The sequence below is a fragment of the Coregonus clupeaformis genome, unplaced genomic scaffold (genome assembly GCF_020615455.1).
Source record: "Coregonus clupeaformis isolate EN_2021a unplaced genomic scaffold, ASM2061545v1 scaf0127, whole genome shotgun sequence".
Classification (NCBI taxonomy): domain Eukaryota; kingdom Metazoa; phylum Chordata; class Actinopteri; order Salmoniformes; family Salmonidae; genus Coregonus; species Coregonus clupeaformis.
Genome location: NW_025533582.1, coordinates 615,989 through 632,124, shown reverse-complemented (window position 1 = coordinate 632,124; position 16,136 = coordinate 615,989). Strand labels below are relative to the sequence as shown.

The 16,136-nt window shown below is 50.5% G+C and overlaps 1 protein-coding gene across 1 annotated transcript in view; it reads left to right on the top strand.

Moving 5' to 3' along the window:
• LOC121540458 (collagen alpha-1(XXIV) chain) overlaps positions 1–7,959 on the top strand; it is a gene marked incomplete at its 5' end in the record, with an annotated part of 76,042 nt that extends 68,083 nt beyond the window's left edge. The window contains 2 exons of the mRNA XM_045213605.1: positions 6,248–6,481; positions 6,696–7,959. Coding sequence (XP_045069540.1) covers positions 6,248–6,481; positions 6,696–6,842 — 381 coding nt within the window. The remainder of the gene's footprint in view (positions 1–6,247; positions 6,482–6,695) is intronic.
• Positions 7,960–16,136: the final 8,177 nt, after the last annotated feature.

Sequence of the window (16,136 nt, the reverse complement as noted above, 5' to 3'; positions counted from 1 at the left end):
AAGAAAGGAGGGAAAGGTTCAAAGAAAAGAGAGGAGAGACGTTATCTGTGTTGGTGAAGAAAAATGACTAAAGGGAATGATAAAGAGAGAACAAAAACATATCTACAGAGTTTTTAAGGGAAATTTTCTATAAGAGAGTGTTATTATGTTGTTAAGAAAAACCTAGTGGAGACTGAAGCTGCCTTCGCATTGTGGTGACATTCGACATCCTCGAGGTTAGCCTATCATCGTACAAGACTTGGAGAGAATTGCTTGTGACGATCGACGAGTTCGGGTTTCCACGGGATGTCTGTTGCTGCTACGGAGTACTGGCTGCATTGATAGCTGTGGATCTTGTGAGGACACCTGCACGGAACTGCTTTACTGTCACGTTCTCTGATGCGGATGTGGTGCGAATCAATTGCAGGACACAGGAGCTAAGTCAATCCAGACTTTACTAGAAATACCAAAACAACAACACGGGTCAAACAACCCAGAGGCGAAATATGCCACAGTGCGTGAAACACTCCAAAACCGAAACTGCGCACAAAACACTAGTGCGTCGGTAAACAAAGAGCGACTGGCAAACAGCACTGCATCAAAACGACAGGAAAACAATTACACACAACATATGACAGAAACCACGAGAACTTATAGGACACATAATCAACACTAAACATGAACAGGTGTACTAAACAGACCAAACCAATCAAACATAGAAAACAAAGAACGGTGGCAGCTAGTACTCCGGAGACGACGACCGCCGAAGCCTGCCCGAACAAGGAGGAGGAGCAGCCTCGGCCGAAACCGTGACAGTACCCCCCCCTTGACGCGCGGCTCCAGCCGTGCGCCGACCCCGGCCTCGAGGACGACCAGGAGGACGCGGAGCAGGGCGCGTGGGATGACCACGATGGAACTCAGTCAGAAGAGACGGGTCTAGGATGTCCCTCCTCGGCACCCAGCACCGCTCCTCCGGGCCGTACCCCTCCCACTCCACGAGATATTGGAGACCCCCCATCCGACGTCTCGAATCCAAGATGGACCGCACAGTGTACGCCGGTGCCCCATCTATGTCCAATGGGGGTGGAGGAGTCTCTCTGATCTCATCTTCCTGGAGTGGACCAGCTACCACCGGCCTGAGAAGAGACACATGGAACGAGGGGTTAATATTCTTATACTCAATAATAATCTGTAACACACCTCGTTCAATCTTCTCAGGACTTTAAACGGCCCCACAAACCGCCGACCCAGCTTCCGGCAGGGCAGGCGGAAGGGCAGGTTTCTGGTAGAGCGCCAGACTCGATCACCAGGTGCGTACACCGTCCCCTCACTGCGGTGGAGATCGGCGCTCGCCTTTTGACGACAGATGGCCCGCTGCAGATGGACGTGTGCAGCGTTCCACGTCTCCTCCGAGCGCCGCACCCACTCATCCACCGCAGGAGCCTCGATCTGGCTCTGCTGCCATGGTGCCAGAACCGGCTGGTAACCTAACACACATTGGAAAGGGGTTAGGTTAGTTGAGGAGTGGCGTAGGGAATTCTGGGCCATTTCTGCCCAAGGAACATACCGTGCCCACTCCTCCGGCCGGCCCTGGCAGTATGATCTAAGAAACCTACCCACATCCTGGTTCACGCGTTCCACCTGCCCATTACTCTCAGGATGGTAACCCGAGGTAAGGCTCACCGAGACCCCCAAACGCTCCATAAATGCTCTCCAGACTCTGGAGGTGAACTGGGGACCTCGATCAGACACAATATCCTCGGGTACCCCGTAGTGCCGGAAAACGTGTGAGAATAGCGCTTCGGCGGTCTGTAGGGCAGTAGGAAGGCCCGGCATAGGGAGCAAATGACAGGCCTTAGAGAACCGGTCCACAACGACCAGTATAGTGGTATTCCCCTGCGAGGGGGGAAGGTCAGTGATGAAGTCCACCGAGAGGTGAGACCATGGTCGTTGTGGAACGGGCAGGGGTTGTAACTTACCCCTAGGCAGATGTCTAGGCGCCTTACACTGGGCACACACCGAGCAGGAGGAGACATAAACCCTCACATCCCTGGCTAACGTGGGCCACCTGTACTTAGCACTAAGACAGTGCACTGTCCGGCCAATACCAGGATGTCCAGAGGAGGGTGACGTGTGAGCCCAATAAATGAGTCGATCCCGAACCTCGAGCGGAACGTACGTCCGACCCACAGGACACTGTGGAGGGCTAGGGTCGGTACGCAACGCCCGCTCGATTTCAGCATCGACCTCCCATACAACCGGTGCCACTAGACAAGACTCCGGTAGTATGGAAGTGGGCTCAACGGACCTCTCCTCTGTATCATACCGCCGGGACAGGGCGTCTGCCTTACCGTTCTGGGACCCAGGGATGTACGTGATCTTAAATACGAACCTGGCTAGAAACATGTTCCACCGAGCCTGGCGAGGGTTCAGTCTCCTAGCTGCCCTGATGTACTCCAGGTTCCGATGGTCAGTCAAAATGAGGAAAGGGTGTTGAGCCTCCTCAAGCCAATGCCTCCACACCTTTAGGGCCTGTACCACGGCTAACAGCTCCCTGTCCCCTACGTCATAATTTCGCTCCGACGGGCTGAGCTTTTTAGAGTAAAAAGCACAGGGGCGGAGTTTAGGTGGCGTGCCAGACCGTTGAGATAGAACAGCCCCTATACCGGCCTCCGACGCGTCCACCTCTACCTGAAATGGTAAGGCGGGATCCGGATGCGCCAGCACCGGAGCGGAAGTAAACAGGCCCTTCAGTTTCCCAAAAGACCTGTCCGCCTCAGCTGACCACTGCAAGCGCACCGGACCCCCCTTCAGAAGAGACGTGATGGGAGCTGCCACCTGTCCAAAACCCCGGATAAACCTCCGGTAGTAATTCGCAAAGCCCAAAAACTGCTGCACCTCTTTAACAGTGGTTGGGGTTTGCCAATTACGCACGGCTGACACACGGTCCACCTCCATCTTCACCCCTGACGCGGACAACCGATAATCCAAAAAGGAGACGACTCCTGGAAAAACAGACATTTCTCTGCCTTGACATACTCAACACTCGACGCACCAGGGCTACATGCTCGGCTCGGGTAGGAGAGTACACCAAAATGTCATCAATGTACACGACCACACCTTGCCCCTGCATGTCCCGGAAGATCTCATCCACGAATGATTGGAAGACCGAAGGAGCGTTCATCAACCCGTATGGCATGACGAGATACTCGTAATGACCCGAGGTGGTACTAAAGGCTGTTTTCCATTCATCGCCCTCCCTAATGCGCACCAAGTTATATGCGCTCCTGATATCCAGTTTTGTGAAGAAACGCGCTCCGTGCAATGACTCCGTCATAGTCGCAATCAGACGGAGTGGATAACTGTATTTCACAGTAATCTGATTGAGACCACGGTAATCAATGCACGGGCGCAACCCTCAATCCTTTTTCTTCACAAAAAAGAAGCTTGAGGACGCAGGGGAAGTGGAGGGCCGTATGTATCCCTGTCTCAAAGATTCGGCTATGTAAGTCTCCATAGCCTTTCTCTCCTCTTGAGACAAAGGATACACGTGCCTCCGTGGGAGCACTGCTCCTGCCTGGAGGTCTATCGCACAATCCCCCTGTCTGTGAGGAGGCAACTGCGCCGCCCTCGCCTTACTGAACACAAGTGCCAAATCCCCATATTCAGGTGGAATGTGCAATGCGGGCACTTGGTTTGGACTTTCCACCGAGGTCGCCCCCACGGAAACACCCAGACATCGCCCCTCACACTGAGCAGACCACTCCTTAAGAGCTCTCTGTTGCCACGAAATGGCAGGGTTATGGGTACTTAACCAGGGAATTCCCAGCACCACCGGGTACGCAGGAGAGTCGATCAGATATAGCTGAATAGTCTCCTCATGACCCCCCTGCGTACACATCCTAAGTGACGCTGAGACTTCCCTAATCAACCCCGACCCCAACGGGCGGCTATCTAAAGCATGAACGGGAAAAGGATCGTCGACAGGCAGGAGGGGAATCCCTAAATCTAAACAAAACTTTCGGTCAACAAAATTCCCAGCTGCGCCTGAATCTACTAGCGCCTTATGCTGGGAATGAGGTGCAACCTGTGGAAAACTAACAGGTATACAAAAGTGCACAACAGAGAGCTCTGGGTGAGTGGGGCGTCTACTCACCTGGGAATGCTCCCCAGTGCGTGGCCTGTTGTCCCCTCCTCCTGGAGACCCTCCCCAGCACCTGGCCGTAGTGTGCTCTCCACGGCCGCAGTTGGTGCAGGGGACAGCCTCCCTCGGGCTCCTTCTCCTCCTTTCTCTAGCGCCAGCACCCCCGAGCTCCGTGGGGCTCGGCTCGGAGGTGCCGGAGGATGGAATGGACGGACCCCACTCGGAACGTCCACGGGTGGCCAGCAGGGTGTCCAGACGGATGGACATGTCGACCAACTGGTCGAAGGTGAAATTGGTGTCCCTGCAGGCCAACTCACGTTGAATGTCCTCCCGTAGGCTACATCGAAAATGGTCGATGAGGGCCCGTTCATTCCACCCTGCATCTGCCACTAGAGTCCGGAACTCCAGTGCGAACGCCTGTGCGCTCCTCCTCCCCTGTCGGAGGTAGAATAGACGCTCCCCCGCCGCTTTGCCCTCAGGTGGATGGTCGAACACGGCCTTGAAGCGACGGGAGAACTCCGCGTAGGAGATGGTGGTGGCGTCTATCCTCCTCCACTCGGCGTTGGCCCATTCCAACGCCTTGCCCGTGAGACAGGAGATGAGGGCGGAAACGCTCTCGTGTCCCGAGGGCACCGGGTGTACAGTGGCCAGGTAGAGCTCCACCTGCAGGAGGAACCCCTGACACCCGGCAGCTGGGTTCCGGGCCTGAGACATTTACTTTGCTGAGGCATTATCTACGAGTAGTGAGTAACTACAAATGTGGGGTGGACTTCGGGACTTTATGCATGTCGTCATTTTTTTTTTAGGTCCAACACGCGCCCATGGTTTAAGCAAGCTTGCAAATAATTTGGACATGGGTTGTGGAGAAATCATTGGAGTTTATTATTTGTATTTCTTTTGATGTGGTACATTGAAAATGTAATAATATAGATCTTGAACCTTATGTCTGTTGTATTGGTGGAGTCATTTACTGTTTCAGTTTCATTTAATGCATGGGAAAGCATATCCTTATAATAATAACCATGTCTATAATCATTTTATCTGAAGTTAATACCCTATTTGTCATTCACCCTAGTGAGTTTACTATAGGGATTCTTATTGGAGATGTCCTTTTCACCTAATATCCCATGCTGTTCAGATATTCTAAGTAAGGTAATGTCGTGAGAGTCAAATTCGAGCCTGGTGGGAGGGTTACATAAAGTTTAAAACTGTTTGCAAACGTAGCCTACATGTAATCCTCATAGTGGAAGAGGTGAATTGTTTGTTCCTCTGTCATGCTCCTGCTGCGACGGGAGGTAGGTCAAACCACAGATTATCCATTATATCGACCAGATACTCAAGTGGCCGCTCTAACAATGAAAATAAATGTCTTCAAAAATGGAAGATAGTCGGGGGAGGCAAGATCAGGTGGGACCATTCAAGCCAATGAGAGGGCAGATACGCGTGTGAACAACAAGCACAACTCCAATATAAAGTGTTTTTTATCTCAAAGTTGCCAGGATGTGTACAGTTTCCGTCGGCATCACCTCACCACTGTAAATAAACACCCTCATTCTGAGTTTGCGCTGTATCGAAGTGTCTGCCTCCTCACTGAAACTTCCACCGCTAGGGCAGCCTCCGTTACTGTGTGTCTGTGTGTGATGAAAGAATCATTGAGAGTTAATGAAATGTTGGACATTCTTTTTTTTGTACACTCGATATGATAATTGCTCCCCAGACGCAGTAGATTTTCTGAATAATTTTGGAAAGCTGAGCTGACACACTGCTTGATGTGCACCAATGGTCATCATAGGTCATACATACCAATGTCTTGCATCATATCAGAATGCTGTTTCCGTGAATAAAAGTCAGCCCCACACAGCAGTAGTTATCAAAACTTTTCTCTCTTGAAACCCATTACAGAGGCTTAGATGAATGGAAAGAAACAGTTTAATCACTAAGTGTTCTTCTATTACAGCCAAATGTTTGACTCATTGTGCTTGCAGCAAGAACCCTGCACTTAATAACACTGACTGGAATATTCCTTTTTGTAAAATGGAATTGTAAACGAGGAACAGAGAGAGATACATTAACAGATACTTCCCGTCCATTCTCCCCCCTAACCTTCTTTTGCTTGCCCCACAGCTGTCGTTCGGTGTACATAAGGTCCAAATGAAGTTCCTCCATCTCCTGAGCACAGAGGCCTCTCAGGATATCACCTTCCACTGTCTGAGTGAGCCGCCTTTCAGCCCCACAGACACCTACAGCGCTAACGGCCCAGGACAGGAGTACCAGGATAGACCACCGAGGTTCAGGGGATGGAACGGCCAGATGTTTGAGGCAGACACACTACTTGCACCTCTACTAGACGAGTGCAAGGTAAGGAGCCCGAGGGAGGAAGAGATATACGTTTATTTCGCTTCAGAACTGGATGTGTATTCATAAAGCATCTCAAAGTAGCATTGCTGATCTAGGATCAGGTCCTCCCTGACCATGTAATCTTATTCATTATAATCTAAAAGGCAAAACGGATCCTAGATCAGCATTAACCATTGTGTGTCAATTGCTTCATATTGTATATTTTCCCTTCTAGATCCAGGATGGCAGCTGGCACCAGTCACATTTCTTCTTCCATACTCAGGACAGCTACGAGCTCCCTATCGTAGACATACAGGAACCACCATCGTCACAGCCCAATCACCTGCGCCACCTCGAGGTGGGACCTGTCTGCTTTCTGTGAGGTCATCTATCACCAGCCTGCCTGTCCAAAATATGAACTATGAAAAATCAAGCATGCCATAAGCAAGCCAAAATGTCTGCTCCCCAAACCAAAGAGAATGTAAGCCCAAGCGGAGTTGGTCAGGTCTACTCCCCCACATGGTGACAAACGCCCTGTTCAATCGATGGCAGTCTTCTGCGGAAGAACTCAATCCATAGGAAACTAGGTCAACTTAGAGTAAGATGGCCGCAGGAGAGCAGTATATACAAATATTTATCAAATAAATGTGTAAAGTGTGTCTGTTTTTTGTTTTGTTTTTCAAAAGGTGCTTGGGTTCATTGGAAAGTTGGTCCCTGAATTTAGGAAAGGGCTCATCCACACAACACCCTCTAAAACCAAACTCAAATCCTGTACCTCCCACCCTTTTCCTCCTACTCTCCCATATACACCCTTCCATCCATACTCAGAAGGGGCCTAGCTATCCGAAGGAAAGCTCCATGGCCTTTGTGACAGAAACACTGTCCGACCAAAACTTTGTAAGAGTGCAATAGCTTGTGGATTAAGCGTGAGAGATTTCATATTGCATTTTCAATCGAAGGTCAACCACCAGCTCGGGCAGCCATTTTGTTTTTTATTAATGTTTGAATCTGTTGTACAACAAGGCTGGACGTTTACACCTTGGGTGTGTCCAAAATGGCAACCTATTCTCTATGTAGTGCAATAGGTTTAACTTATGGCGCATAGAGCTCAAACAGTGCACTATATAGGGAATAGGGTTCTATTTCGGACACAACCATTGACATATGGCGCTCTACCTCCTGCTTGTATGCCTTCTAAGTATAGGTGCTTGTGTCAAGTAATTTTTTATCCTTACAAGTTGTATGTACCGGTTACATCAAGATCTGGATCGGTAATTTATATGAACCATCTGTTGACAAATTCCATATTTTTTTGCTTTTACTTTTTAATTTGGTAGGTGGTAACCTATCATTGGTGTTGCAACAGACACAAGAGCGTGAGACATCAGTGAGTTGCGAGACAATTTTCCTGTGTATATTTTGACATTATATGGTTGATTATTTATATCCTTTTGTTTTTGTTCACATTACTGTACCCCAATAAATTATACTCTCAGAGATCTATTTTGTCAACTCCAACTTAGTCCAAATAACTATTTATGTAAAAATGTGTACTTGTATACTATGTACACATTATGTCTATGTTCATTGTATACGTTCATGTTCTCTACAGTGGTGGGTGATAGGTCATACTGGCAGCTAGCAAAGGCCAGAGCCAGAACGCATATGAAATAGCAATTATCTTGTTCTTAAGTTATGTTACATTAAACCTAGTGTAATTAAGTAAGTAAATGTTGAAAACATGTAAATATAAATATGTTGACATTAAATAAATGAAAAGGCCCAGTGCATTCAAAAACTTGATTTTGCTGTGTTTTATATCTATATTTCCACACTATGAGGTTAGAGGAATACTGTGCAATTCTGAAAATGATTATTGATAATGCCCATTTAGTGTAAGAGCTGTTTGAAAAGATCGCCTGAAATTTCTGCCTGTTTTGGTGGGATGGAGTTTTGGCCTTCCATGGTGACATCACCATGTGGTAAATTAGTTAATAGACCAATCAGAATGAGAGTTCCAAACCTCTCTGCCAATAACAGTGTCATGAGCCCTCTCACTCCACCGGGTTACCACCTTAATTGGTTTCCACTATCTTCCACTCTGCTCACCTCCCTCTCTCTACTCAGCCTAACTAGCTCCACCTGTCCCTGCTCTGCTCGGCTCTAATTACTCTGCCAGCTGCGCTGCATTACCCACTAACCTCTCCCAGTATTTAAGGCCCTGTCTTTCAGCTCTCCGGTGTCAGATCGTCTGCAAAGCTCACACCCGAACCTGTTTGCTCGCGCTTCTGGCTCACCCTGGTTTTGTGACCCCGGACCTGCCTGTTTATTGGATACTCTTCTGCCTTAGGAGATCCAGACCTGCTTCTGCCATTTACGACTCCTGACTACTCTTCAATCCCGGTAACTCTGACCAGCCTTCTGCCTTGCTACTACGTATTTTGGATTCCCTTGAACTGTACTGCTGCCTGGTTTCATTCCGCCTGTTGTGTCTGTGTCTCCCCCAGGACTTCTGGACCACCCACCACCGGCTTCATAGGGACGATCGCTGCCACTGGGGGGCACAGACTCAGCGCATTGGACGGGATCCCTGTTACCCCTGGAGCCTTCATTCACTCCCTACTTCCCTTTTCCCTTAAGTTTAATAAACTTTCTGGTGTGACGCAATTGTGGTCCTCTGTCGCCTGTCTGAATCGTGACAGTACGATCTGACCATTATGGACTCAGCGCACACTTTCCCCGACATGGAAACCGATGAGCATGAGCAGCAGTTCCAGCAGCAGCAACAACAACTCGCCATGCTCATTCAACTCCTCACCAACCTTACCCCAGCCAGTCTGCCCACCAGCCCAGCCCCCCGAGTTACCTGCCCCGGTCATTGCAGCCGCTGCTCCGAACCCAAGATTGGAAACCCCGAGCGGTTCAACGGCGATTCAACCCAGGTCCGGCCATTCCTGACTAGCTGCCGACTTCAGTTCTCCTTGCAGCCAAGGACCTTCGCCACGGAGGGGGGCTAAAGTTGGGTATGCCATCACTCACCTGACGGGCCGAGCTCGACTCTGGGGAACAGCAGAGTTCGAACGTCAAACCCCCCGCATGTGCAACCTTCGACCTGTTTGCTGAGGAGATGCTGAAGGTGTTTGACCTGGATTCACCCACCGCAGAGGCGTCTCGTGAACTGTTCAGTATTCGACAAGGCAGACGTACAGTCGCAGACCATTCCATCGACTTCCGAACCCTGGCTAGACGAAGTTCTTGGAACACACCACCGTTGGTGGACGCGTTCTTCCATAGTTTGGCTGACTATATCAAGGACGAGTTGGTCTCCCATGAACTGCCTTCCACTCTTGATGAAGCCATCGCACTGACTGTCAGGATCGACAGAAGGATACAGACCCGTCAGTCGTGAGAGGGGGGCGCCAAGGTCCACCTACTACCGGCATTCGGAGAGATCCGACTGGGCTCCTGTCATCTACTGCCACTCACCCAGGTCAGCTTGATCAGTCTGAGCCTATGGAGGTTGGGCGAGCCTCCCTCACTCCTGCAGAGCGCCAGCGCCGCTTCACCTCAAACCTCTGCCTCTATTGTGGAGGTGATGGACATTGTGTGGTAACCTGCCCTTTAAAGGGCCGAAGCTCACCGGGCGTAGGGGGGAGTCCGGTCGAGTTCAATGACCATCCAGTCCTCCGACCGCAAACCCCTGCTGCAAGTTCACCTCCGCCTCTCTGACTCAACTCACACCCTGGCTGCTCTGGTGGATTCTGGCGCCGAAGCCAACATAATGGACGTCAAGCTGGCACGCCAACTGGGACTGGAGAACCTCCGTTTGACACCTCCTATTCCTGCCCGGGCACTGGACGGACACTTACCGGATCGGTCACTCATGTCACGGCCCCGGTCTCGATGGGTCTGTCCGGAAAACCATCAAGAAACTATCCAGTTTCACCTGCTCCCCCTCTCCAGGCCAACCCCTCATCCTGGGTTACCCATGGCTCCGCCGGCACAACCCTCAGCTCGACTGGGTGACCGGGGTGATCAGGGAGTGGGGAGAGGACTGCCACCGAACCTGCCTGCTTGCTGCCGCACTACCCCCTCGGCCAGTACCTACTAACTCCGCTCCGGACCTCTCCAATGTCCCAGAATGCTACCATGGTCTCAGAGAGGTGTTTAACAAAGCAAGAGCCACATCTCTGCCCCCTCACCGACCGTACGACTGTGCCATCGACCTCCTCCCTGGAACAGCTCCTCCAAGGGGTCGTCTTTATTCGTTGTCTGCTCCTGAAAGAAAGTCCATGGAGGACTACATCAATGGCTCTCTGTCCGCAGGATTAATCCGTTCATCTTCATCTCCTGCTGGTGCTGGCTTCTTCTTTGTGGGGAAGAAGGACGGATCTCTTCGCCCCCTGCATCGACTACAGGGGACTCAACGACATCACAGTGAAAAACCGTTACCCTCTGCCTCTGCTCACCTCTGCTTTTGAGTTGCTCCAGGGAGCCACTGTTTTTACCAAGTTGGATCTCAGAAACGCTTACCACCTAGTGCGGATCCGGGAGGGAGATGAATGGAAAACCGCATTCAATACACCAACAGGTCACTACGAGTATCTGGTTATGCCTTTTGGCCTCACCAATGCTCCTGCTGTGTTCCAGGCTCTAGTGAATGATGTACTGCGGGACATGTTAAACAAGTTTGTCTTCGTTTACCTGGATGACATCTTAATTTACTCCAGAAACCTGTCTGAACACACCCGCCATGTCCAGCAAGTCCTTCATCGTCTTCTGGAGAATTCCCCCTACGCCAAGGCAGAGAAATGTGAGTTTCACGCCAAGACAGTGGCCTTCCTGGGGTACATAGTGGCAGAAGGAAGTATCCAAATGGATCCTGCCAAAGTATCAGTAGTCACTTCGTGGCCAGTTCCGGAGAACAGAAAGAAGCTGCAACAGTTTCTGGGGTTTGCTAACTTCTATAGGAAGTTTATCCGAACTACAGTACCGTTGCTGCCCCTCTCACTGCTCTAACCAGCACCAAGCAACCCTTCACCTGGACCCCAGCAGCCGACAAAGCCTTCAGTACCCTCAAGGTGAGGTTCACCTCCGCTCCCATCCTCCAGATGCCTGATGTGGACCGCAATTCATTGTGGAGGTGGACGCCGGATGTGGGAGTTGGTGCTGTGATTTCTCAGTGGGCTGCGGAGGATAGGAAGCTCCATCCCTGTGCCTTTTTTCTACGCCGGTTGTCCCCCCTGAGTGCAATTACGACATAGGGAACCGGGAGCTGCTGGCTGTGAAGCTTGCCTTGGAGGAGTGGCGCCACTGGCTGGAGGGGTCCACCATTCCATTTCCGTTTGGACCGATCATAAGAACTTGGAGTACATCCGCACGGCCAAACGGTTGAACTCCAGGCAGTCCCGCTGGGCCCTGTTCTTCACCAGGTTTAATTTCACTCTGTCATACCGGCCTGGATCACGCAACACCAAGCCAGACGCCCTCTCCCGTCAATTCCAGAAGGATGACACCCCCTCCAAGGACCCTGTGTCGATTCTGCCAAGTCCCTGCATCGTTGCAGCTCTGACCTGGGCTGTTGAGGAACAGGTGCTGGAGGCTCTCCGTAACCAGCCAGGTCCCAGCACTTGCCCAGCTGACCGCCTTTTTGTCCCCGAAGACCTGAGGTCCCAGGTCATTCAGTGGGGACATGACTCCCGCCCTAGCTTGTCACCCTGGCTCCACCCGCACTTACAACCTGCTCGCCCAGAGGTTCTGGTGGCCCTCTCTGAGGAAGGATGTACGGGAATCGTCCAAGCCTGCCCCATCTGCAACCAACACAAGTCGTCCTGCAGCCCCCAGCCGGATTGCTGCAGCCCCTGCCTGTGCCCAGACGCCCCTGGTCTCACATCGCCCTTGACTTTGTCACGGGGCTGCCCCCTTCAAGTGGCATGACCGTCATTCTCACCATCGTTGACCGTTTCAGCAAGATGGCACACTTCATTCCCCTCCCCAAGCTCCCAACCGCCAAGGAGACCGCCCAGGTGGTCCTGGAACACGTCTTCCGGATCCACGGACTGCCAAGGGATGTTGTTTCTGACCGTGGTCCACAATTCTCCTCCGCTTTTTGGAAGGAGTTCTGTCACCTGCTGGGAGCCACAGTCAGTCTGACTTCCGGATTCCATCCCCAATCCAATGGGCAGTCAGAGCGGGCTAATCAGGAGCTCGAGAAGGCACTGCGATGCATGACTTCACGCAACCCCCACTCCTGGTCGCAGCAATTGACATGGGTGGAGTACGCACACAATTCTCTGACCTGCTCTGCCATCGGTATGTCCCCTTTCCAATGTGTTTATGGATACCAGCCTCCTCTATTTGCCAGCCAGGAGGAGGAGGTTACTTGCCCATCTGCACTTGCTTTTGCCCGTCGATGTCGCCGCACCTGGTCACAAGCCCGAGCCACACTCCTCAGGTCCGTTGCCAGCTACACTACCGGGGCCAACCGTCGGAGAATTCCTGCTCCCACCTACCATGTTGGTCAAAGGGTGTGGTTGTCATCGAAGAACCTGCCACTCAGGGTGGAGTCGCAGAAGCTGGCACCTCGGTTCATTGGCCCATTCCCTATCATAAGAGTGATTAGCCCAACTGCTGTCCGGCTCCAACTGCCTAATTCCCTGAGGGTGCACCCCACTTTCCATGTGTCTAAGATTAAGCCCATCCATGAGGTCCGCTGGTCCCTGCTGCGCCTGGTCCTCCTCCTCACGGCTCGCCGATGGTGGTCTGGTTTACACCGTCCGCCGCCTGCTTCGGTCCAGACGGAGGGGTAGGGGTCTCCAGTACCTCATTGACTGGGAGGGCTATGGACCTGAGGAAAGGACCTGGGTGCCAGCTAGTCGGATTGTGGATAGGACTCTCATCACCGCTTTCCACCAACGGCATCCTGATCAACCTGCAATCCGTAGGGGCCGCCCCAGAGGGGTCCCTAACCGTCCCGGCCCGCTCGGCTTCCTGTCCTGTGCCTGATCCTGTCTCGGGACCTGTCCCATCTCCCACCACGGCCCTCCGGCTTCCTCCGAGGATGAGGACGTTCACTGACCGCTCGGGAGGAGTTCTAGCCCTCCTCCGGCTCCCCTCTCCCGCCCGGCGTGGTGTTGCTCTTGGGACTTCTGGGGCCGTCCCTTGGGTTCTGTCATGAGCCCTCTCACTCCACCGGGTTACCACCTTAATTGGTTTCCACTATCTTCCACTCTGCTCACCTCCCTCTCTCTACTCAGCCTAACTAGCTCCACCTGTCCCTGCTCTGCTCGGCTCTAATTACTCTGCCAGCTGCGCTGCATTACCCACTAACCTCTCCCAGTATTTAAGGCCCTGTCTTTCAGCTCTCCGGTGTCAGATCGCCTGCAAAGCTCACACCCGAACCTGTTTGCTCGCGCTTCTGGCTCACCCTGGTTTTGTGACCCGGGACCTGCCTGTTTATTGGATACTCTTCTGCCTTAGGAGATCCAGACCTGCTTCTGCCATTACGACTCCTGACTACTCTTCAATCCCGGTAACTCTGACCAGCCTTCCTGCCTTGCTACTACGTATTTTGGATTCCCTTGAACTGTACTGCTGCCTGGTTTCATTCCGCCCTGTTGTGCTGTGTCTCCCCCCCCAGACTTCTGGACCACCCACCACCGGCTTCATAGGACGCATCGCTGCCACTGGGGGGCACAGACCCAGCGCATTGGACGGGATCCCTGTTACCCCTGGAGCCTTCATTCACTCCCCTACTTCCCTTTTCCCTTAAGTTTAATAAACTTTCTGGTGTGACGCAATTGTGGTCCTCTGGTCGTCTGTCTGAATCGTGACAAACAGCTTATTTTCAGTTTTCCCCTCCCCACTCAGACCAATCCCAGACAGTCCTAGCAAAATTCTTGCTTGAGAAATTGCCCTTTGCTAAGAAGCTATTTTGTTTCTTTTAATTACAATTTTAATTTAAAACAATCACAGTAAGGTACTTAATTGTTACCCAGAAATTATTTGATATTGAGATAAAAACAGTTGCATTGGACCTTTAATCCATAAATACCTTCTTGATATTTGTTGTTGTTCATAACAGGGTTGTTCCACGAAAAGTGCCTTTTGTGTCCCTTTGATATTTTAAGTAGAAATTGTACAACACTATTGAATTGTAAAAGCATGTAATTTTAAATAAAGTGCCTTTAATTAAGATCACATGAAGAATTCAATAAATCTGAATTTTAATATGAATAAAGAAAGGCTTGCTAAAGTGCCAAAATTCAGCATTTTGACATGTGCCTCCTTCAACCCTGTGTCACTTCTATGAAGATTTCAACCCAATTAATCCAAAAATGCCACCATAATTCTAACGCCTTAGTTATTTTGTTGCTTTGACAAAGTCATTTCTGAAGATTATAATGTATTTAATGTGGTTGATTAGTGATTCATTTATGAGTGTCCCTCATTTTAAGGTCAACCCTGTTACGTGAACTGAACTCTCATTTTAAATATAAAAAATAAATAAACACAACATCTACAGTGGCTTGCGAATGTATTCACCCCCTTGGCATTTTTGATATTTTGTTGCCTTACAACCTTTAACTAAAATTGATTTTTGGGGGGTTGTATCATTTGATTTACACAACATGCCTAGCACTTTGAAGATGCCAAAACATTTTGGGTGTGAAACAAACAAGAAATAAGACCAAAAAAACAGAAAACTTGAGCGTGCATAACTATTCACCCCCAAAGTCAATACTTTGTAGAGCCACCTTTTGCAGCAATTACAGCTGCAAGTCTCTTGGGGTATGTCTCTATAAGCTTGGCACATCTAGCCACTGGGATTTTTGCCCATTCTTCAAGGCAAAACTGCTCCAGCTCCTTCAAGTTGGATGGGTTCTGCTGGTGTACAGCAATCTTTAAGTCATACCACAGATTCTCAATTGTATTGAGGGCTGGGCTTTGACTAAGTGATTCCAAGACATTTAAATGTATCTCCTTAAACCACTCAAGTGTTGCTTTAGCAGTATGCTTACGGTCATTGTCCTGCTGGAAGGTGAACCTCCGTCCCAATCTCAAATCTCTGGAAGACTGAAACAGGTTTCCCTCAAGAATTTCCCTGTATTTAGTGCCATCCATCATTCCTTCAATTCTGACCAGTTTCCCAGTCCCTGCCAATGGAAAAACATCCCCACAGCATGATTGTCACGATCGTCAGGGAGAGACCAATGCGCAGCGTGTTTAACGAACATGGTATTTATTATCTTCAGTGATAACATACACAACCAACAAAACAATAAACGACTCGTAACGTCCAACGGTAACAATGACCAACTGGAACAAGAACCCACAAACACAAAGGGAAAACAGACATATGGCTCCCAATCAGAGACAACATATATAAATATGGCTCCCAATCAGAGACAACCAACGACAGCTGACACTCGTTGCCTCTGATTGGGAGTCACTCTGGCCAACCTAGAAATAAACACAACAGAACTACCAACATAGAAATAAACACATAGAATGAACACACCCTGGCTCAACATATAGAGTCCCCGAGCCAGGGTGTGACAGTACCCCCCCCTAAAGGCGCGGACTGCGACCGCGCCTCAACCTGAAACACAACAGGGGAGGGCTGGGTGGGCATACCTCCTCGGCGGCGGTTCTGGCTCCGGCCTTGCCCACCACC